The sequence below is a fragment of the Acipenser ruthenus genome, chromosome 20, assembly GCF_902713425.1.
Source record: "Acipenser ruthenus chromosome 20, fAciRut3.2 maternal haplotype, whole genome shotgun sequence".
NCBI classification, from domain to species: Eukaryota; Metazoa; Chordata; class Actinopteri; order Acipenseriformes; family Acipenseridae; genus Acipenser; species Acipenser ruthenus.
This window is the reverse complement of record NC_081208.1, coordinates 28,227,498-28,250,007: the sequence shown is the minus strand read 5'-3', so window position 1 is coordinate 28,250,007 and position 22,510 is coordinate 28,227,498. Positions and strand designations below refer to the sequence as shown.

The 22,510-nt window shown below is 35.8% G+C and overlaps 1 protein-coding gene and 1 long non-coding RNA gene across 4 annotated transcripts in view; one reads left to right on the top strand and one right to left on the bottom strand.

Annotated features, from left to right (window-relative positions):
• The first annotated feature begins 2,408 nt into the window (after positions 1 to 2,408).
• LOC117425689 (teashirt homolog 3-like) overlaps positions 2,409 to 22,510 on the top strand; it is a 37,550-nt gene continuing 17,448 nt past the window's right edge. Inside the window, exons 1-3 of one of the 3 annotated variants that reach the window (XM_034042861.3) lie at positions 2,409 to 2,686; positions 6,733 to 6,883; positions 7,444 to 7,764. In XM_034042861.3, coding sequence (XP_033898752.2) covers positions 7,725 to 7,764 — 40 coding nt within the window. In that variant the 5' untranslated portion in view covers positions 2,409 to 2,686; positions 6,733 to 6,883; positions 7,444 to 7,724. Of the gene's footprint in view, positions 2,687 to 6,732; positions 6,884 to 7,443; positions 7,765 to 22,510 lie in introns of those variants that run through there. The other 2 variants (XM_034904490.2, XM_058993793.1) reach the window with 2 other exon arrangements.
• On the bottom strand, positions 4,491 to 6,412 carry LOC117425690 (uncharacterized). Its single transcript, XR_004548023.2, has 2 exons — positions 6,280 to 6,412; positions 4,491 to 6,075 (listed from the first exon to the last, which is right to left on the bottom strand). It is a non-coding gene; the product is annotated as an uncharacterized LOC117425690 (long non-coding RNA).

The following is a 22,510-nucleotide window of genomic DNA, read 5'->3' as shown; positions in this document are numbered from 1 at the left end:
TGGGTGGTCTGGTCTGCTTGGATGCAGGACCTACTTTAACTATAACGAAAACACGAGCTTCAAAGTAAATATACAAATAAAACTACAGCGTAGATAGTGTACGGTGTTTTAAATATATTTTATATCTCATGATACAGTAGTTCAGCTTTAGCCATTATATCTCATGGGTGCACAAACGTAATCGTCTCGCTCTTTCTTCCACCTGTACCCTAAAGACTTAATTGAACTAATGAACCTTCATACAAGTTTTAATTAGTTATTTATTTAATGATACCTAGAAAATCTGGAAGACTCTGGACCTGTTTTGGCTGTATTTGTTTTACTACATTACATCCATGCATGGATGCAAGTGTTGATTAAATAGCATGTATCCGATTGCCAGAAACACCTGCGCCAGCCTCATTTATGTTGTAGAATCCAGTGCTTCAATACATGGCTGCTCACTGCAGTTTCACCAAGGATGAAACAGCTGAGGAAGACCGTGTACTCAGTGCCGCAGGATTTCAATAAAACCAATATCATTAATGCGACACTTTTTGTTGAAAAAATGTTTATTTATGGAAAGTTTCAACAACAAACCTGCTGCTTACTTTGCACACGCGAGTCATTTTTTTCCCCAATTAAAAACTAAACAAAACAGCGGTCTAGAGAAGTCTAATTACGCAAGTCACGGGCTCACCAAAAAGTCACGCCGCTGCTACACTTTAACAATACTTTCTTGTAGTAATTTGCAATTAGTGTTTAAGAAAATAATATGAATCAGATAGGTTGTGAAAGAATGTAATGCAGACGTGATTTTATTGATGGCATGTTTACGAAAGAGTTGTGAAGTTGTGAATACCTAGGTAATATGTATAAATAAATAATACGACTAGGTTATATAGTGAAATATTATTTTAAACTGAATTTCAGGAGTTTCTAAATAATGGGTTCGATATAATGAGAAAGGGCTCCAAAGAACCATTCGGGCTTCCAGAACCATTAAAGGTTTCTAGAAATAAAAAGTCGGATAATACGGAAAATCATTTATTTATTTATAATCTCGGGTGTATATATATATATATATATATATATATATATATATATATATATATATATATATATATATATATATATATATATATATATTGAAATGTCTGACCCAAAAGGATAGTCTACTTTGTTTAAATTTCAACAATATCAAAGGTGTCATGGAAAAATAGCAGTGTGCTAAAGGTAATTTGTTGGTACAACACAAGTTGGTACTGTATAGTAATTACCATGTGTTAATATTTTATTGGATACAAGAAATATGATTAATTTACAATGTAAAATACTGCGTCCTTCACGGACTCTTTGGGGAAAACTTATATTATCTAACATTGTAAAAGTGATTCTGATTGGTGGGGTTAGACAGGAACATTTATAATATTTTTCTTTTGGCAATAGAGTAATTTAGCAATGTCATCCCCGTTACAGCATCTGAATCAAGTGCATAAAACAAGGGCCCTCTGACAAAATGTACAGCGTCTTAAAAATGTGTGCCTCGGGACAGTTTAATGAGTAGAGTATTACGTTATATATATATATATATATATATATGTATATATATATATATATATATATATATATATATATATATATATATATATATATATACACACACTCGACTAGGTGATATTTAATATACTGTCCAGTTATTCCAGTCTCTGGTAGTGCGAATACACTACAGCCTACAATGGAAAACACTATGCAAAAAAGGTATTGTTCAAAAGCGATTACAACAGTAAACACCAGCTGTATAATGTAGTGTTCTTAATCTGTTTACATTGTGTGCCACATTACACAATAATCATTATCGTCATCTTAGACTAGTCAAGACTTTATCATTGTTTTAAATCGTGGTTTACAATTTTTGTGAATGGAATCCACTTAAACTACCCAGGCTTTATTAAGTGTAAATTGAGCTGTGGAATACTACCTGTCTGCACGTCAATTGTGCAATACATACATATACGCCTACACTGTCGTTGTGGAGCCTGTTTCAGTATATTTCCCCCCTTGCACTGTTGCTTTCGGAAACGCAGTCAAAAGTTACAAAGTTATAAAACTGCATTAGAAACAATCATTTTGAGACTGGGCGAAACTTGTAAAATGATTGTTGTATCCAACTAACATCATATAAAAGTTTATATAAATGTAGATATTGCTGTTGTATAGGCTACTGGCGATGAATGCTAAAATAAAACATGTGAACTGCACGAAATCTGGAAATAATGATAAAAAGGAGACTGGTTTGTCTCGATTTGTTGAAGTCTACGTGTATCAATTAAAGGAGCATGTCAGTTAAGACTAATCAAATTGTTACAATTGCCCTTGAAATGATGTATATTTTGATGCAAAGACCTGTTGCAATCGTGTAGTTAAATAAAACTTCGCATGTTTTAGGTCTTGGCGTAACTTCATTTAACTGCATTGTCAGTCTAAAACTGTTATCGTTACATCGGCAGTGAAACGCAGCAATACATCGAAGTTGGTGAAATTTTAGAATTGGTAGCAGTCTTTACAGATATTACATGTATAAATACTGCCTTAAAGCACCATGATTCTTCCTAACTAACTTCACAGTTCAAAGTCGTAAATGGCTTCTTTGCTGAAGTCATTGATTTGCAGCCGTTGATTTTGGATTTATGTAATTGATAAGAAGGTGAGTTTCAAGACTCGTGTCTTTACGACTTCATTATTTATTAGCTAATTCATTGTGATTTTTTTTCTTTTAATAATTATTTGTTATGACAGTTGGATAGTTAATTGATAGTAAACTGCAATAAAGTACACGTTAGTGTTTTGATTTTAAAATAAAATGACACTTCAGTAGTTTCGTTTGAAATGACGAAGTATCACGATTTTACTCGCTAAAACAAAACGCCTCTAAGTATCTAATTTGTTCTTGTTATTAGAATCGCTTATATCACAGCCCTGCATGGACTGGCTGGTGTGGAACGTATGCAAGGCGTTAATTGAATGTAATTGGGGGAAAAAGGAATGCCGTTCAGCTTGCTTAATCGAAGGTTATAGGTAAATGAACAAGGGTTAAAATGCAGGTGTGCGTGAATGTACAAGTTTAAGAATTTGTGCTCACATTCAACAGTAATGTCTACGCAATAATGATTTTAAACTGCTTAATTAAACGCTTGCAGTAGAAACATATGTAAAAGTTGCAACGTCTATTTTACAAAGAGCTCAAACATTACTTGTTTATACAATGTCGGTTGCCACAAAGAGTAATGTTGTTGTCTGTCACAGCAGAGTGTAAATAATTGGTTTTGATAATAATTTGATAATTGGCTCATGTTAAAATTCAACGCATAGAAACTTTACGCATAAAACCACTCTTATTCCTCATTATATCTTAATCAAAAGCTGTTTTTGTTTAAATACATAGTATTACACGTGTTGATTCCAGTAATTGTAGTGATATTTATTATCGTTATTTTGTAGACGACAAATGGTCGGACTTGTCATATATTATAACTTATTTTGTTCTAAAACATGGCACCTTTTTGCAGTAAGTAATGATTTGAACATGCATATTGATGTTGTGCAGACATGTAGTTTTCATGAATATTGGGTACAAAGCTCAATGGAACTGTAAATATCTGAATCGTCATTGTCTTAAAGTAACCCTTCAAGGTAATACCATCACATAAAATGTGATTTAAAGTGCCTTATAGTTAACACACAGTGTAAGAAAAGTTAAAATGCAAAATAAAACAAAGAAAGAAAGTTGTATATGTATAAAAACAGAGGCTGGCTTTCTGAAAAGGTACAGAAACATGTGTTTGTGTGTTACACTGAGTTTCTTTTCTCCTGGAGTTTTGCAAATCGGCATTCAAAGTTGTCAGTAAATGATGAATCACTTGAGCCAGATAATATATCATATAAATTAGTATAGTTAAATGCATCCTTGGGTTTACTCACTCGGTAATCCAAACATGCTAACAGACTAGCATCAACAAGCGAGTAGTATGCTGTGCCTGTTATATTGTTCTGTCTGTGACTTGTATAGGTCTTGACAATAGTGTTCACTTCATTCTAATCCTATTTAAAATCAAATTACCTACGTGAAATAAAACTGGATTTAAAAGAACACAAGAACATAATTACAAAAACAAAACAAAACAAAAAAAACTTGGACAATACAAGAAAATAAGAACAAACAAAACAAAAATAGATTATTAAATATATTTAGCAGGCCTATTTTTAAAATATATATCTTAGTTGTTAAATTCCACTCTGTGTATTTAAATTGCTTACACGCAATAACGAGTGAAAGTGGTTTACTGTTGGTGACTTTTTATTGCAAGACTCATTATATGTATGTTTATGATTTACTTGATGTGTAGCTGGTATAGTGGGGAGGTATCGATTTACTCACTCATACGGTAAGAAAATGATAGGATAGACTCAAGTGGTCTTTGCAGCGACGTTGTGTAATGCAATGTCCCTGATTGAAAGAAGCAGCGATAGTCTTTTTTTTTTTTTTTTTTTTTTTAAAAAGCAATTTTAAAAGAAAATGTTTTATTTAATTTAAGAAACATGAAGCTGGCTGTGGTATGCTGTAACGGGATGATTTTGAAATGTATTTTACGGAAACTATATGATAATACATTGCAATATTATCTGAATCATAGAATACTCTATCCCACAAACGCCACTGGTAAAGTCCATCTACGTTGTAAAACTGTTCACTTTTTTAAGGTCATTTATTTGCATCAAATTCAAATTATTTACCATATCTGAAACAAATTAGTCAAATAAGGTATTTGGCAGTCTTGAACATGTTGGTCTCATATTGCAAAAGAAACTAACAAAAAAAAAAGTATTTAATAAAAATGTAATGAATTCCCTCTTTAACTTTTAGTATTAAACATCTGAAATTACACAACAATGCAAAGGATTGAAATACCAAAAAACAAAAGGTTTTCTTTGCTTGGAGCTAATTTACAGCTTTAACAAATGCATAATGTGTCATGGCAAATATACTGTTTAGCATTGTATGACAATAGAAATTAATATCGCAGTTTCTACAAAAAAATTTCAATAAAACAACACAGAAACGTACATTGCTGAGATGTATGGCTACCGGCGTATCTTTGACGGTGAGGTACCAATGTTAATGTTGCTAGAGAAAGTGGTGAGTTGTGAGCTCAGTATCTGTTACATATTACAAAGTGTGGTGCTCTGAACGCGTTTAATCTCGAATTTGTGAGTAGTGTAGCACAGAAGATAATACTGCATTGCCAAAGAAATGTATCTTTTTTTTTTTTTTTTTTAAATATCTTAAGGAAGACCCTTTTTCTTCAGGATAAGATATGCCATTTCACATTTTGTGTCTGTTTTTTTCTTTAAATTATTTTTGTAGGTTGTATTCCTTTTGAAAATATTCAAAAGGTTACTGTTCAGAGTCAGTCTCTTTCTTTGACTTGTTATGCTTATACGTGTGTGGCGTGGTGCTTATCCATTTAAATTTTGAAGCAGTGACTTAAATGTTTGCATTTAGTCTCCATTGCTATGTCTGATGATCCAGGTTAATTTCAGTGGCTAAAATTAAAATCCGATGCATTTTTAGACGCACAGCCTGATGCGAAGTTGTACAGCCTTCTAAAGATTGGTATTGAACCTCGCAGTCTCTGTTATGTCTGAGGTATTGTGGTTGCAACGTGCAGCCAGTGTGACACTGATGGATGCGCCAATGGTTAGACGGACAGATGTTTGGGCGGATCTAACGGCATGCAATGCTACAGCACCACACGGAGAGAGATTGGGCTAAAAACATCCCGAATCAGTGAAAGTCAGTTCTTTCTCTTCCTAGCACACGCCTGGCTGGCAGTGGCACAAGGATCGGATATTCAGTTCGTTTTGAAAAAGGCTCCTAACCAGATTTGATCGTCAATGGCATGGAATTGAACGCATTTGGCAGCAGAAGCAGAATTTGACAACTCACCATTTTCTTGTTTGCAAGAAATTATTCGTCATGTTCCATTGCAGACAGCAGACCCCCCTCCAGGGAATGGACGGTTGCGTTTTTTTATCCTAAGACGAGATGAAAAATATGGACAACTTATCCACCTTTTTTCATTAAAAAGTTTTTTTTTCCTGTAACTTGAATAGAAAAAAAACAAGTTTTTTTTAAAAAAATCAAAGCATCAATAAGATGTAAAGACTTTGTAGCTGCACATTATTTGGAATTATCCCATATCTTGAAGGATGGGGGGATTTGGAGAATGTTGATCTTACCGTAAAAGTGAGAGCGTCGTTTTTCCTTCTGAACTCAGAAAAAAAAGAATGCAAATTGTTTGCTACTGATTTTGTAGCTGACTTTCTTTTAAGCGAAAACAACATCTGGGTGTGAGGAAGTCGCCTCTGATTTGCTGGTGCTGTCTTTAAATATCTACTTTCAGCCACACAAAGAACAGGAAAAAAAAGTGCCAGTATTAGCAGCCAAGAAAGTGTTTGGCAATAGCTGCTGATCCATGTTCATAAAGCAGTTGAAGCACAGTTAAGAGTATACCCCTCCTTCCGATGTACACTATTACAACAAGGGACACCTAATCAAACACGTATCTCATCGATTCAGACCGCTCTCGAAAGGATTTTGTATATGCACGGGCAAAATAACCCTGTGAGCCAGTCTGTCAAAGGCAATTCTGTCCATTTGTACTAATATTTGGCTTGCATCTTGCGATATAGATAAAGATATTCGAGTCCAGCAGAAGGGAGCTGCAAATCACTTGGATTTTCCAGGGGCATCAGCAACGTATGACACAAAACATCAGACTGCCTTTTTATTTTACGTATTTACTTGGGGACAGATGGATAACCTGGTTTAACATCTAAACAAGTAAGTATTTCTATTATGTTGTAAAAATTTAATTAGTTCTGCTTTACACTTTATAAGTGGAACTTAATAAGAAAGAAAAAAAACTTATAGTTTTACAGACAGCAGTGTAGCGTAGAATGTAAATAATTACTGAATTTGAAGATTCTATAATTCTTTATAATCTGAATACTGTTAATCGTAGTTCGTGAACTATATTTTAGACTATTTATTTGCAATGATAAAATAAAGCTTTTATCGTATTATATGTTTAATTGCAATTGATTTAAAATAAATAAAATAAAATCAAGCAAACAGCTGTACTTTTTGTGTTAAGGTTATACTTGATATTGCCAGTATTTTACATTTTAAAAAAGATGTGCAAATAGATTTAAGACTAGTTTAACACTGAAAGTCAAGCACAGCTCGAATTAATCCATGGCTGTGGTAGCCTGAGGTAAGGAGATGCATGCTGCACACATGACATGATACCAGTGCGAGGTGCAAGGAGTTAATGTGACAGTGCTAGATGTTTGCCCCTGTTTGCAGACTTTGAGTGACGCGATCATCTCGTTTTCCTTTAGCTTGCCTGTTGCAGCTTCCAAAGCTGAGAGAGGATCGCATTAAGGCAGAAGCTGTTTTTTTTGCCCCCACTGTACTCGTCAACACTGTAATATCCAAGTCGGGGGGAAAGCCAGCATTTTTTCTTCATATCTGCCTTTTTCTTCAGTGTCTGACTTTGCTTGAAAACCAGCCATCTATGTCAGCCTTCTGAAAGCGCCTCCGGTATCGTGTATGAAAGCACTGCAATCAAACAGTGGACCAGCTTTGGATCTCTTGGGCTAAAATAACTCGTCAAAAAACCATGCCGCGGAGGAAACAGCAAGCGCCAAGGCGCGCAGCAGGTACGGGGACATATTTTTGATATTTTATATGTAATTAATAGCAGTAACAATTACAGTGCATTGTCGTTATGCTATGTTAGCACACATTGAAAAGCGCTGTATGCAGTTAATAAAAGTTTGAGTAACAGCAGGACGACAGGACAGTTACGTGAAGGTTGGGCTCCACATTTTCTATTTTCCTTGTTCTTAACGAGCTAAATATGTTTGCTGTGAGAAACAATAAATACTAATAATAGGACTACGACTATTACTACGACTAATAATGAATGGTATGGATTTGCTTAAACCGAGGGCTAGTAAATAAATAAATAAATAAACATTTTAACTTGAAGTGAACTTTAAAGTTTGACATTTCTTCCCTACTAATAGTAGTACTATGTTAGTTCCCCACCTTGTGACCTTTCCCCTGGGTGCGTGTTATTGGTGATTTAGTGATCCGTATAGAAATCGAGAAAAAGGGCTCCGGTGTCAGCTGACTATCATGATCCCCTTTGATCTTCGCCGTCGCTGCTGTTTTTCTACTTTGGGGGCTTGTGCAAGTATATTTAGTTCACAAAACGCCAACTTTTGTCGTCTTTCTGGGCAGATTTCTTATTTTTTCTGGAAAGACATTTCACAGTAGACAATGTGGATTAGACGAGGGTTTTATGGACAATTGCCATCCTTGATTTGATGGCTGATTGATTGCCTGTCATCTGGCTTGCCTTTGATCTATTCATTCCCGATAAACATCAATAAATCACTCCCCATGGCAACGCCGGCCCCAATGACGTCACGTCTGCTCTGACAACTACCCATTAAAACAACTTTAATAGTATCCTTTTTGCATTATTTTACTGATCCTTATTATTTTTCTTATCCTTTTGAAGTTATGTGCTTTTGGCCAACTCACAAAAATAAAATAAAATACAATAAAATACTCAGTGGATAGATAGTTACTTCCAAGACACTGCAATGTTGGCACAATACTAGTTACCTTACTAGTTAGTATTTTCCAGTACTGTGCTGTTAGAATATTAGGGTACAATGCTTTTCATAGAACAACACGACAGAAGCATGGTTAAATGTGTATATTGACTTACAGAATAGGCATTAGTGTATTACCAACTAATAGGAGAACCACCTTTAGCAACACTGTGGCTAGGGGCATTTTTATTTAGTTTTTTCTACTTGCTAGTCTATTTTGAAGTGAGAGAGGATAGTTGCTGAAGAGTTGTAGGACACTTTTTTTTGTCTGGTGAGGCAAGCTTTAGTTTATATTAAATAAACAGGATATGAAAACGTGGTTGATGACCCCTGAGGATTAAAAACAAATAATGTAGTAGTGTCATGTTAAAAAAAGAAAATAATACAAAAATGCAATAATCTGGAACCAAAAAAATAAGATGCTTTAAAAATAAATGATTTAGCTTTTTTTTTTTTGATTGGCAATGTTATTTAAAAAAAAAAAGTTTATACATATATTTATAGTTTATATATATATGAGCACAATCCCTTAAAACTGAACTGAATAGAACATGTGGGAAAGTATTTAGCATATTACATACTGAGTTGTTTATTTAAGTGTACAAACAACATTCAAGTGTGTGCTGAATTGGTGAAATCTCAGGCACTAGCAATGTCCTGTGGAAAGATTTGCGACCAGGGTGTGGAATCGCTGTTCCCTGCAGAGATTTAAAAAAAAAAACCTTTTCATTTAATGATTATTTTTATTTTATTTGAATAAAACCATGCTCATAACAAAAACCTAACTGTAAGACTAATAGGAGACGGAAGAATGGTTTGCTCCATCAAAATGACCTGTCAAAATGACTTTCATATTTGATTTAATTGTCTCTCTCCTGACAGGCACATTCATCAATAGCTTAATGGTCAATCAGAAGTTGGCAGAGTGAGAGAGTGAGTGCTTTCATTCTTTCCAATACTCTCAGGCTTTACTTTATCAAAATGCTTTTGCCTAAAAGCATTTATGCTGTTGATGGGCAGATGAAGACAAATAAGTGAGCTATGAGGCTTTTTTTATGTTAAGGCACAGCAACTTCCTGTCATTTTTTTCCCCTTCTGCTGGCCCTCACAGCTGCAAGTTATAAGGTTCACGACTGCTTTGTGCCATACAAAGAGTGATGACAAATTGATTGCTTTGTAGTGATGGAAAGAGCAAGAAAAGATGTCAGACGATGGGCCTTGATTAGGAACTTTGGGAAATGCGGTCCCCAGCAACCTTGAGAATTTGTGAGAATTTTCTTTTATTTTTTTCCTCCCCCAAACTGATAGGTCCGCTCAGCCGTATAAAAAGAAAAGTTGTTTTGCCAGCTTCATTAGTGTTCACCTAATTAGCTGTAAACCTGATGGATTCCTGACAGCTTTCATGATTGGAGATGACAAGCTCCACGCACTGTCATCCTGCAGAATTAGGTTTGCAGCTAGTTTGATGTAATCAAGTTGATATTACACAGTCCTGCTTGCCTTTAGTTGTGCATTAACTCAATTTTCTGCTGCAGGTGACAAATGGGCTTTGGTACCTGGGTAATCATGTCATAGGAATTAGGGTGCTTTTAATGGTCTGGAGTAGAATAACAACAAAGAACTCTCAGCAGTGCAGAAAGTTGTAGAACAGCAGGCAGGTGCACACATTCTTTCTGAGTAGCTGAGCTGTGAACGCACACTCCATTCAAGAGACAATCATATAGAAAAACAAATGCCTGGTTTGTGGACTTTAAAGCATGCAAGAACAAAGTTATAGACCGCTTCTGAAGAAATATGAGGTCCTCAACAATTATTTTTTTCTTTATTGTCAGAAGAATGTAGTACTGTAAGTGCAGCTGTCACCCAACACCTTTAAACAGTAAAGAAAGCCTAAACACGCTGCACGTATGGAATACATGATACTGTAGATGCTAATATTGATAGTCTGTATGATCTGTAAAGACTGCGTGCGCATGGAATTGCTCTTAAAGTTTATTTTTGGTGTTTGGTAACCCCAAACAAATCCTTAAATATAATTCTAATCCAGTAAAGAATATTCTGTAAATAATCTGTGGAGATAAAATAGTGTTCCCTTTTAAGAATGTAAATATTTTCTTTTCAAGTCTAAAATAAAAAATAATAATCATAAAAAAACATGAGTATGTTTTGCATCCCAACTGATTACACCCAAAATATCACTTTTTATTATTATTATTATTATTATTATTATTATTATTATTATTATTATTATTATTATTATTATTATTATTTATTTCTTAGCAGACGCACTTATCCAGGGTGACTTACAGTTGTAAACAAAAATACATTTCAAGAATGTATTTTATATTTGCAAAAAGATCCTAAAAACTATTTTTTTTGCCCTTCTTGCTTGGATGGCTACAATTTTGAACAACTGTGTAAAAAGACACTGGCAGCTCCGAGGTGTAACCAATCTTCCTTGAGCAGATCTACCTACAGAGGTACTTGCATGGAGCCCCTGCAGGATTACTTGCCTGCAAACCGGCCACACGTTACTCCCTTGGACTGAGATTCTCCCTAGCAGCCAGCTGACAGGATGATTAGTTATGGCTTCCTCTGCCTTTTTTTGCTCAAGAAGTGAACAACAATAAAGGGGGTTAAGAGGAAGAAAAAAAGACAAAAGAGCAGAATGGAGAGAAAGGAAACTTTCTTGAGAATCTCCAGTTGATAAACAGAATGTTCCAGAATCTGCTGTAATTTCTCCCATTAGCTTGGCAGCTGTCAATTAGGGCCTTGCTGCTCTCCAGGGCTGCAGTTTATTGCATGCGGTTGATGCTGTCATTTTGTTCTCAGTTATGCCTTGAGCACTATCATGAGCAGGAGTGAAACACTCAATAACTGATGCATCAGCAGTTATTTCTTAAATTGGCTCACAAGTCTGCATCCTCCCTCTTTTTCATCCTTTTTCTTTCCTAAAGATTGTTTTGTAAAGCGATTACAATGAATTGTGACTGCCGAAGTTTTATGAGGAATTCAGCGAAGCCAGGATGAGATTCAGGCTTCAATATCCACTGGATTTTCCATTCAAGAGTCAGCTTAAAGGTTTCAGTTGAAAATATTGAAATAACATGCTTGAGAAATGTTGTTTTGTAAATCATTGCTGAGTATGAAGTGGCACTACATAAACACAAAAACAGATACGTATCAGTAAGTAAATAAATGCAGAATATGTACAAAGGTAAATAGAAGTGGATCAGTTTATTGGGTTTGCATCTTAATCCGAGCATACAGTTAATTCAGTGCATTCTTTTCTCTGATCCAGAATGGAGATCGTCTTTTTTTTAAATCTGCTTGGTCTGCTATTTTCAGTATTAGGGTCTTAACTTCGCACTTGCGTTTATCCTAACAAGTCAAAAGTCACCAAATACCAATATTCTAGATAAAGTGTTGGGGTTTATCAGAATAATCAGAAATCCCAAGGGTTCAATAATTAGCAGGAGTCAAGTTCATACATTGCAGTGGCTGGCAGAGCCATCTGTCCAACCCATATACTGCTACATTGTTTACTGTGCAAAGTAGATGAGAAGCTCATTTTAAATAGCAAACATCCCCTTTTTATCTGTGTTTATGTATATTGCCAGGGCAGATTTTATCAGAGGAATGTCTGGTAGGTTCACCAATGAAAAGGGATCAGAGTTGACTTAATTAGTTTTTTATGGAGTGGGATTGTTGGAGGTTTACTGATAATAATCCCCTCTTCTCCCCCCTTAAAGGAATGTACCTGTTCTTGCAGTCAAAAGCCTGATTCAATTTGTAAACGCAAATTATCGCCCAGTTAGAATCCAGGATTCCACATTCCTTTGACAACATTCAAATTTAAAATCAAGTTTTGTCTGTCTATTAGAATTGTTCCACAAGGAAGATGGCATTTAAAAAAAAAAAAAAGCTTTCTAAAAGTTTGCGTGTTGTAATGTGTAATAGTTTATATAATTTTGTATGCTTCTACTTTGAAAAGCGCTGAACAGATTCCACATTGCCTTGATTCGCTGTCTCGGGGGCACTTTGGTATTTATTGGGGGCGATAATCAATGACGATCAATTATTTTCCCTAAGCGAAACTTATTTCAAATCCACTTTACCCTGGCTAGGTCTTAAAAAGCAAGGAATATATTCCGTGAACGACAGGGCGATGAAGATGACTGCAGTTCTTTGTATTTTTGTTGGACACAACAAATCAGCTCCTTCTTTATCTGGGCCAAACATAATCCCACAGAATCTTCATGAAATGAATTTAAATTAAGTAGCTACAATTCCTCAGTGACATGACTTTTACTCTACATCTCTTCTGTTAAAGAATTAGCTAGGGGAATAGTAATGTTACTTATGTTAGCTGAAAAAAAGTCAATTGCATAAAATATTGTACACTGTTTTAGTGTAATATTGCCTTTTTGATGTTGTTAAGTGGTTGTTGGGAGCATGGAGGTGTGTGTGTGTGTGTATGTGTGTGTAAGGAGAAGATGGCTGTGTTCGGAGTATTTCTTGGGTTGGCTCTGTGCCCGCGTTTCTCTTCCTGTAAGGTCAGCCCTGTTGCTGCCAGGCCAGATCACAGCAAGGCCCCCCCGAGGCTTGGCAAGGCTTTGCGAGACTGGCAGCCATCAGTCACCCATCTGTGACAGGGAGTCTGTTTTTGATGGCAGTAATGATGAAAGGTCTGGGAACAGTATAGGCCCCCGTAATCAGGGCCAGTGCTGACATCCTTCTCAACTTTGACAGCCTCTTCCTTTTCTCTCTTCACCGCCAAGACTGTCTCAACTGAATTTTTTATTTTTTTTTCCTTGCGTTTCATGTACTTGATCAGTCTCAGATGCTGAGAATTTTTTTTTCCCCTTTTTCGTTTCGAAAGCGGAGGGGAAGGAGGGGAAGCCGGGAAGGAGGGTTTGGGAGTGTATTTGGGGGTGTTTCTACATGTTTTTTTTTTTTTTTTTCTTCGTGGGCCGTGCAGGTGTGAGAGGAAGTCTGTTTTTGTACTGCAGGCCTGTTGCTAATTAATGTTCCTCCGTAAGATTCTGTCGGAGTTGAGTAATGTTTTTGATCTTTATGCCTGATAACTGCATACCTAATGAGATTTCAAAGCTTCTTGAGATGTGAGTGCAGCTCCATGCAATTATTGACAGATGCCTTTTCTTTGCCATTGGGTTCAGCTTCATAAATCCTCAAGCTGTAATGAGGTTCAGAAATGCCACCCTGCCAGTGAGCTAATGAAAATGGGGGGGGGGGCTAGGATCATGGCTGTCTGACACATTTTTTTCTTTAAATGTACTCTGCAGATGTCAAGCGTCTCTAAAAATGCCCATTTTGCTGTGTTTTGTCTTTAATGTTTATATGAAGTTCAGGCTACATAAAATAAAATTAGAAATGGCTTTTATTACATTGAAATACTACCCTGATTGTAATTACAGTAGACTTTGATAGATTTCATTTCTGTTGTGGCTCCCATACTGTATGGCAGGCTACTTTTTTTATCTGAAGGGCAGAGAAAGAGAGAGAGATGGAAAAAAAAAATAAACTCCTGGGTCGCACGTCAAGCCTGTCCCGACTGTGCACTCCAAACATCGTAGATTTCATTCCTGAAATCCTGAAACCAAATCCTGGTGGAGAATAGCTGCACCATGCCAAACAGTCGATTTCCTTTTCAGCAGAGTCATATATCATTGACCCACCCTTCCCTCCTGACAGAATGACATGTGTCATTTATCAAATGGGCCCTGCCAGACACCAGAGGGAGGGCGGGAGGGAGGGGAGCAGAGAGTTTTGTACGAGGGCTGTAGTGAGGAGTCGGTGAAAGGCTGCAGCTGATTGGGGATTGTTAAAGTGGAGGGGGGTTTAGGAGGGGGCGAGAATGGGTCGTGAACTGAAAACATTCCCCAAACGTTTGCAAACCCCCACATTCCCAAACCCTTACGTGTAAAGGTGTGTGTATGGAAAGGGAGGTGGGGGGTAGGGGGAGTGGTAAGCTGACAGGTATCATTCAATAGCACAGCAGCTTGTTGGGGGTTGTGTAAATGAATCTGGGTTCTCTTGGTCTCACATGGTTCAAACGTGCATTATTGAAGATGGATGTTTCTTAAAAAAAGATTGATGATGGATATCAGGCTTATGGTGCCATTTATCATTTTGAATATTATTTAGACTTGCCATGTAAAGCTGTAACTTGAGAGTTGGAGGAGCTGGGACGGAATGGAAGGCCTAGATGTGCACTGTTTGATGGATGGCTTTGCTTTCTAGTTGTTTGTTACCAGATACCAGCCGGTCATTATGGGGCTGCACTGCCATTTTTTGTAAAAGAAAAAGGGGGGGAGGGGGGGTTGAAAGGGCAATTTTCATAATTATGATAAAATCAAAAGAACATTATAATGTGGGTTGTTTAAAAGCGTATCAATAAAATGTGTGCGTGTGCCTGTATGGATTTGAAGTTTGGCAGACTCATAGAGAAGTGTGATACCAGTGTGAGCAAAATATATATATATATATATATATATATATATATATATATATATATATATATATATATATATATATGACGTCTGGGTTTAATTAGCAAAAAAGAAAACTCTATGTTAGCAGTTACTCTATGTTTTGCTTTCTTATTCCCCCTCCCATAGTGGCTTCCACACTTACCCTCTTAGCTGTCTGAGGAATTCACAGGGTACAAAATGTAATTTTTTTAACAAACTGTGTTTTTACAGTTTTTAGAACTAAGCTTGCTCTTGCTTTTTCAATAAATCTGAAAAACCTCTCACATTTTAAAAGAGAAAGAGTTAATTGTTTTGTGAGCAATTGTTATCATTTGTAAACTTTGTGGGCGATTTTTCTGTTGTATTTTAAATAACAGTACAGTATCATCATACTAACGTTTTTGCTAAATGCATTTGTACTATGATAATGCTGTGTATTGCTTATTCAGAAATGAAAACTGGTGTGTGAATAGCATGCCCATGCAGGTGCATGAAATGCAGTCCTGCGGCAGCACTGTCATTTGGTATTTGTTGCGGAACCTGGCCTTGTATCCTGGTGCATGTACTAATATAAAATAGTAGTCAGCAGAAACATTATCCTGCTTGTTAAAATTTGATACGGATCTGAAAGGTAATTTATGAATGATCATTTATTGCTTTGAATAGGCCTACATACTCAAATACCCAGACGCATTTATTTTCTGGTAAAGCGTATGTCAGAAATGTCTTACAGATAACTGAAACACAGCTGTTACTCAAATTTACACACCTTATTAGTATATCATTTATCTCACTTTTCAGAACCTTATTTTTTTTTCTTGTTCTTCTCAATTCCCATTTCTACTACAAAGTTTGTTTCTGTCCAACAACACACCTCGGGTCTAATGCCAGAGCTAGAAGATACTCAAAGAGACATTCATTTAATGAAATTAGAAGGTGTACAGTATTTATTTATTTTACATAGTTCCCTGTCCAAGATTTAAGAACTAGGAGTAGAAGTAACGTGTCTTCACAGCTAGGGGGCTCTTCTAGGATGAGCCCAGTAAAGAACAACATTGCTTTCTTAAACTGAAGCTCAGATCACATTGCTGAAACTGCTTAAACCGTTGCTGAATCATTACTGATAAAAAAAAAAAGTCCATCACAAAAGCTAGTTTGGCAAGATGCACCTTGTCACTGTGAAGTATAGTAACAGCACAGCAATCTTTTGCATTATGAAAATCTTTGTTTTTATCCAACCCACACTAAAATAAAGTCCTTTCCAGGTGAATTGGGAAAAGAAGCTTTGCGTTCAGCAACGGAAAGAAAAAAAGCGTGTTTTGTTTTTGTGTGCTTTTATTCTTCTCTCCTTTTTTCAGTTTTATAGCAGGAGACATGATTTATTGTAGCCATCCATCTTTGGGACTCATCCATCACCTCCTGGTTGCTAGGCAATCATGGCAGCAGCTGTTTGCTTTGAATCAGACAGAAAAGATGTCAATCATCAAAGGCAGGTGAATAGCATTAGAAACATGCTATTGTCAGACGGAATAATTAATCAAAGAGAGAAAAGATAATTAAAAAGATATGACCCTTGCAAGTACTTACTCTGGGTTGCCTTATAAAAAAAACAGAAAGAAAAAAAAACCTGCCTGGTCTTTTCTTGACACTTAAGCAGCTGAGGGCTGATAGAAACAGCACTGTGTGGTGGTGCAGAGTTTTTAATGAATTCAAAAAGAAAGAGAGGTTCATGAGTGAAGCCAGAAGGGAGAAAAGTCTGTAAGAAGAAGTAATATTTATTGTTTGTGCTTGACAGAGGGCTTCACAATTCTCTACTTGTGCAGTTAGGGTACTGACTGTGCTTTTAAAATGTTTGGGTTTGTAGGTGCATGTATTGTACTTTTTGTTACAGTACTTTTTCACCATTGTGCAGGTTTGTTGCCTTACTTTCTCCCACTTCCTTCTGCTGTCTATGTATTGTTGTCATTTCAGTTTAAAGTAAAACCCATGTTTAGTAGCAATGCACAAAACAACAGTTATACCACAGGCTGTGTTTACCCCCAACAATATACAGGTAAAAATCCAAACCAGTGGAGCTAAACAGACCCTCAAAAATTGAACCCAGGACTGTTTCAGGCAGGATGGAAATTTCAGCCTCCATTGCTGCACCTTTCACATATTGATGAGAAGATTTGTGCTCTCATTATTTCTAATTAAGGTATGTAGTCACTGAAATCAATATGCAACATGCCACTTGAGTATTTGTAGATATCAGAGGGCCTTAGTTCACAATAACAATAACAATAACAGTTAATCTTGAGGCACAAAAAGGTACTGGTGTTTGCAAAAACACGATTGCAAAAATGTTTGGTGAATAAGCGGAACAGACATTGTTTATGTTGATCAGCAATGATTCAGTAATTGCACAAACCTATTTCCCATATCAATTGTCATTAACCTCAATGGGGTTCTATTTAAGGAAAACCTACTGTTTACTGCATTAACATTCTGTGGTTTCAGTATCGGTCACTTGGAGTTTCAAAATGATCATCAGATTATGGAAACAATCTCACAAGTAATTGTCATGATCTTAGTTGCAGGCTCTCAGCAAAGCTGTTTTTGCTTTGGCACTGCCCCAGTCTAAGGCTGTTAAGTATGTTACACAATGTAATTGTACAATACAGTCCGCTCAGGCTACACCCAAGTAAGAAACATGCGTTTGTGAGTGAACTAACATGTGTGATTTTGAAAAAAAACTAAAATGACAGATTGGAGCACCTGTATGCTAACGCAGGGTTAGGGCAGTATGATGTCTGCAGTGCGATTACACCCCGAAACTGAAAATCCTTGTCAAATTAGTGCAGGCTTTATCAGCCAGCAAGCTGTGTTATGTTAAGTGAATTATATTTAAAAAAAAAAAAAAAAGCTCTTTTACAAAAGGAATTCATTAATCTTGCTGTTCAGTTTTAAAAGTTCATTTGATTGTTGTTTTTCTCTTCCATTTTGAACCCGTGATGAAATTCATGTCAGATACTTTGATCACAGATCCACAAATGAAGAGTTATTTTCTAAATAAAAAACAAAACTGTGATGTTAAAATCTGTTCTGTAGCATTAGGATTTTTGCTTTTATATATATACAAAAAACACGGTGACTGCTTTTGAATATGGCCATATATATATTAAAGCACTCAAGACTGTCCTATTAGTTAATCAGTCTCAACTAAGCAAGGAGTATCACAAATTGCCTTTTTACATGAAGGACATTGAGCTACCACAGCTGCAGACCGCAGTCAAAACATTTTTTTGTTCTATAAAATACATTGTGCAAATGAGTAGAGCATCTTACAGCCTTCTGCTTTATCTTACTTAAAACGGTTTAGCCTAAAGCAATGCCCTGAGCAAAAAACAGTTCCCTAAAGCTTTCAGTACGAACCCACATTCTGTGCCACAGATACTTAGAACTTGATATATTAAATATTAGCTGTCATGTTTCAAAATTTCAAACACGGTGACTGTACAATGCCATTTGCAAACAAATGTTGCTAGGAACCTCATGACAAGGCCTTGCTTCAAATGTTCCTAAGTGTGCACTGCAGGGTTTGGGGGGGGGGGATACAGATTAAAAAAAAAAATTAATATGAAAATAAACTTGTTCAAAAGTGCTAATGAGCTAAAAAAAAAAAAAAAAATCCTTTAATGCTACAGAAATAGCAAGCAAACCCTTTGCTTATTAATCTTCATGTGGATAATGGTTTTAATAGCAGGTTTCTGACAGCAGCTTTATTATAAACATAGAGATCCTTTTTTGTCTGTAAAAAAGACTTGCAGTCTGGTATCTAACATAAATATATAGTATTATTTAGGCAACATTTTTAAGTATTTATTTCTTTCTTTCTTTCTTTATTTATTTATTGTATCCTAACATATACAGTCTATTTTGTTTAATTTAATGCATGCATTTGAAAGTCACATAGATTATTATTATTATTATTATTATTATTATTATTATTATTATTATTATTATTATTATTATTATTATTATTAAGCCTGTCCCACAAACTATTTTATAAGATGTGTTCATGAAATTGTATTGGGAGTTCATTGTAGGACACTAAAATCTGTTCAAACTTTCTCATGAATTTGCTCTTGGAGGGACAATGCTGATATAAATCGAAGAGTCAACTCTGTTTATGAATTCCAGAAGCATTATACAGTTAGGTTACAGGAATTTACAAAAATGGCATGAAGTGTGTGGGCGTGCCATATATCACAGTAATCAACCACAGGATACATCATGAAAATCCAGACGCAACTGTACAGTTTGCAGTGCTTACATTATCTAGCTGCAGTTATCGACAGGGTCACAGACAACTTGGCCCTGTAAACTTTGCATTTGATCTGTACGAGCTGTGCATTAAACAGGCCTGTATCAGGCAAACACTGTTTTAGAATAAACAGTTTTGTCGGGAACCTCTATATTTAAAAAGGGCACTGTCTTCTTTCAAGAGGTTAATGGGAAATTCCACTCTTGTGTGTGTGTGTGTTTTTAAGACGTAGTCCTGCTCGCTCTCTTGTTACTCAGCATTTCCCGTAAGTCCTTGTAAAAAAATATATTCGCCTTTTCTTTTTTTTTTATTTCCAAATGGAATGTCTTTTTGTTCCCTTGATAAGCATGCATCAGCTTCGGTAATCTTTGGTTTTAATCATTTTATCATGACACTTAAACCCGCAGTATGTTAATAGATGTGATACTGTCTGTCTGCTTTTCACAGTGGTACAATGCAGAGAACTTTCTGCTTTTGCACAGATATGGTAAAGTGCATTATCTTTTGGACTTGCATACGGAGTGTTTTTTTCATTTTGTGTTTATGTAAGCAGAGAATGCCAAACATATTGTCTCTCTGTGGTACAGTGATTTGAAAAGGGGGGTACCTGTGCACCTACAGTGATGCCTTGTATTAATGCTGCACCTATTGAAAACTTTAGTAGAAAACTCTGTTAGAACATTTTCCCTATTGCATTGATTGCAAGTATTAATCTGACTATTAAAGGTGACGTGCTAGTTCCTGTAATATTTCATTCCTTGTGTTTAGTGATTGTGTAACTTTAAAATGTCCAGCCCTATGAAATCAATACAGTACCAAGTCTCCTATCAATGTGCATATACTGTGTTCCATTTCCACACTGTACTTATTTTAGAGTAATGGTTTGATGTTGTACAAAATAAAATCACTGTTGTATTTAAGGGTTTTTGTAAACCAAACTGTCTTTAATTTCCTAAGTAAATTACTGATATAAAAAAAAAATCGTAAAATCAAGCAGTGTAGTAGAGTTCTTTGGTGCGGTTTCAATCTTGAATTGGTGTTGCAGCGAAGCAATTTGTATCTTTTTTTTTAAATTTGCTTTAAAAACAAAGAAAGATCATCCTGTACCACTGCTTACCGAGGCTAAACACATAAATGTAGGATTGTTTGGTTCGGTTTAGGCTTTAGTTTTGATTTTAAAATGAGCAATTGTTGCTGAATATGAAAACATTACACTTTGTTTTAATAATGATTTTCAAAGAGAGAGAGTGTCTCAACAGTCCCACCTTTTAGAGGGCATTTCTTTCTGTGGCGGTGCTGGCGGTGGAGTAAGTGGAGGAGCTGAATAAGGCAGATTTCCTACTGCCTTAGGCAGGAAGACATGTAGTGCTATACCCAGTTAATAACCCATATTGGGAGTTATTACTTCTCATCGCTGCTGCATTGCAGTTATAAAGGTTCATAGACAGACTGAGGAAGTGTTGCACTCTGTCTGTTAAAGGGTTAATCCCGGGACCTCGAGAATAAAAAGACAAATGTTGCAATTACATGCTTTCCTGTTTAATCAAGGGCATCACATGATCTGCATTATAGCAGACGTTTTTCATTTACAGAACACCTTGGCCTTTTTAAATAAGAGCTTTGAAAAGAACGGAAGAAAGTGACAATATCCAGTTTCCACACCTGTGTCCCTTACACAAAAAATAAAATACAAAATGTAGATATGCTCATGCCCACGAGGATGGGATCACACTTAATTGATTTGTGTGAGAATCCAAATATTGGATCAGCAGTACACAATGCTACTAGGAAGAGTAAACAGAAAGATGTTTTAAATCCTATTGAACCGAAAGATCCACTAGGTGTTTGGCTTTATGGATCATAAGTCTTTCTAGGGGACGCATTATATTATATTGCATTTATTTATAACAATCACATAAAATTATATGTGCACCGAGGATAGATGCACACTCCAGAAAGGTGTTTTTTTCTTTTTTTTTTAAATAAACCAGCACAGTAATTTAATTCACACAAAAGTCTTTTATCTCATTTTATTTTGATGCATGTTAATGTGTATTGTGAACAGCACTTGTTTTCTCGCTGTTTTGAATGAATGCTGCAGTGAAATCTAGTCCTAATGGGTGCTGTTTTCTTGGGACCTCCTACTAAAAAGTCAGTGGTCTTTGTGCTTCTCTTCCTGGTAAATGAAGTTTAATAATGTGTACATTTGCATGTTAAAAACACAGGCCTGTCTGACTCAAGAGCCAGAACTCTGCTGTCAGAATTGCTAGGTTTTACAGGAAGTAGAAGGCTATGTTTTCCAATATTGTCTAACAGATTTGTCAAACAGATATTTAAATGATATCCATAATACCGACAACAGCACTTGTTTTAGTCTTTTCCATGACTAATAATGTATTTGTTGATTCTTAGCTTTTACACTATCTAAATGAACATCCAGAATAATATTAAAATCCGTAGCGGGAAATGTATTGTATTTCTTTATGTATATTAGGGAAGATGAGTCTGTTGATTTTAACATTGTAAGTGGTACAGTTCAGATTGACAGGAAGCTATAATACCTGTATTACATATATCCTCCTGCCTTTATCTCAGACAGTACTTTAGCCTGGAGTGTTTTTAATCTAGGTGTGCTGTAATTGCTGGTAAAACAATACCTAGAACGTCAACATCTTCCTAAACTGTTCCTCTGAGAATTTTTTTTGTCTCAAGGATGAACTGAGATAATTTCACTCCTCTGTATGCTAAAGTGTCTCATTCCTTTAGATTCAGTGTATGTCCACAAAAAACACACTTCATCATCTGGGAAATCATACCAGTGCCACGTATAGTTTATCAAAAATAACAATACCATTTCTTTAATACCTTATAAAGTATATGTTATTTTAAAAGTTTCTACAGTGCTTGGGATAATATTGATTTCCAGGCATGCAACACTGAAGAATAAAATGGAGCACATTTTTCACTTATGAAAGACCTT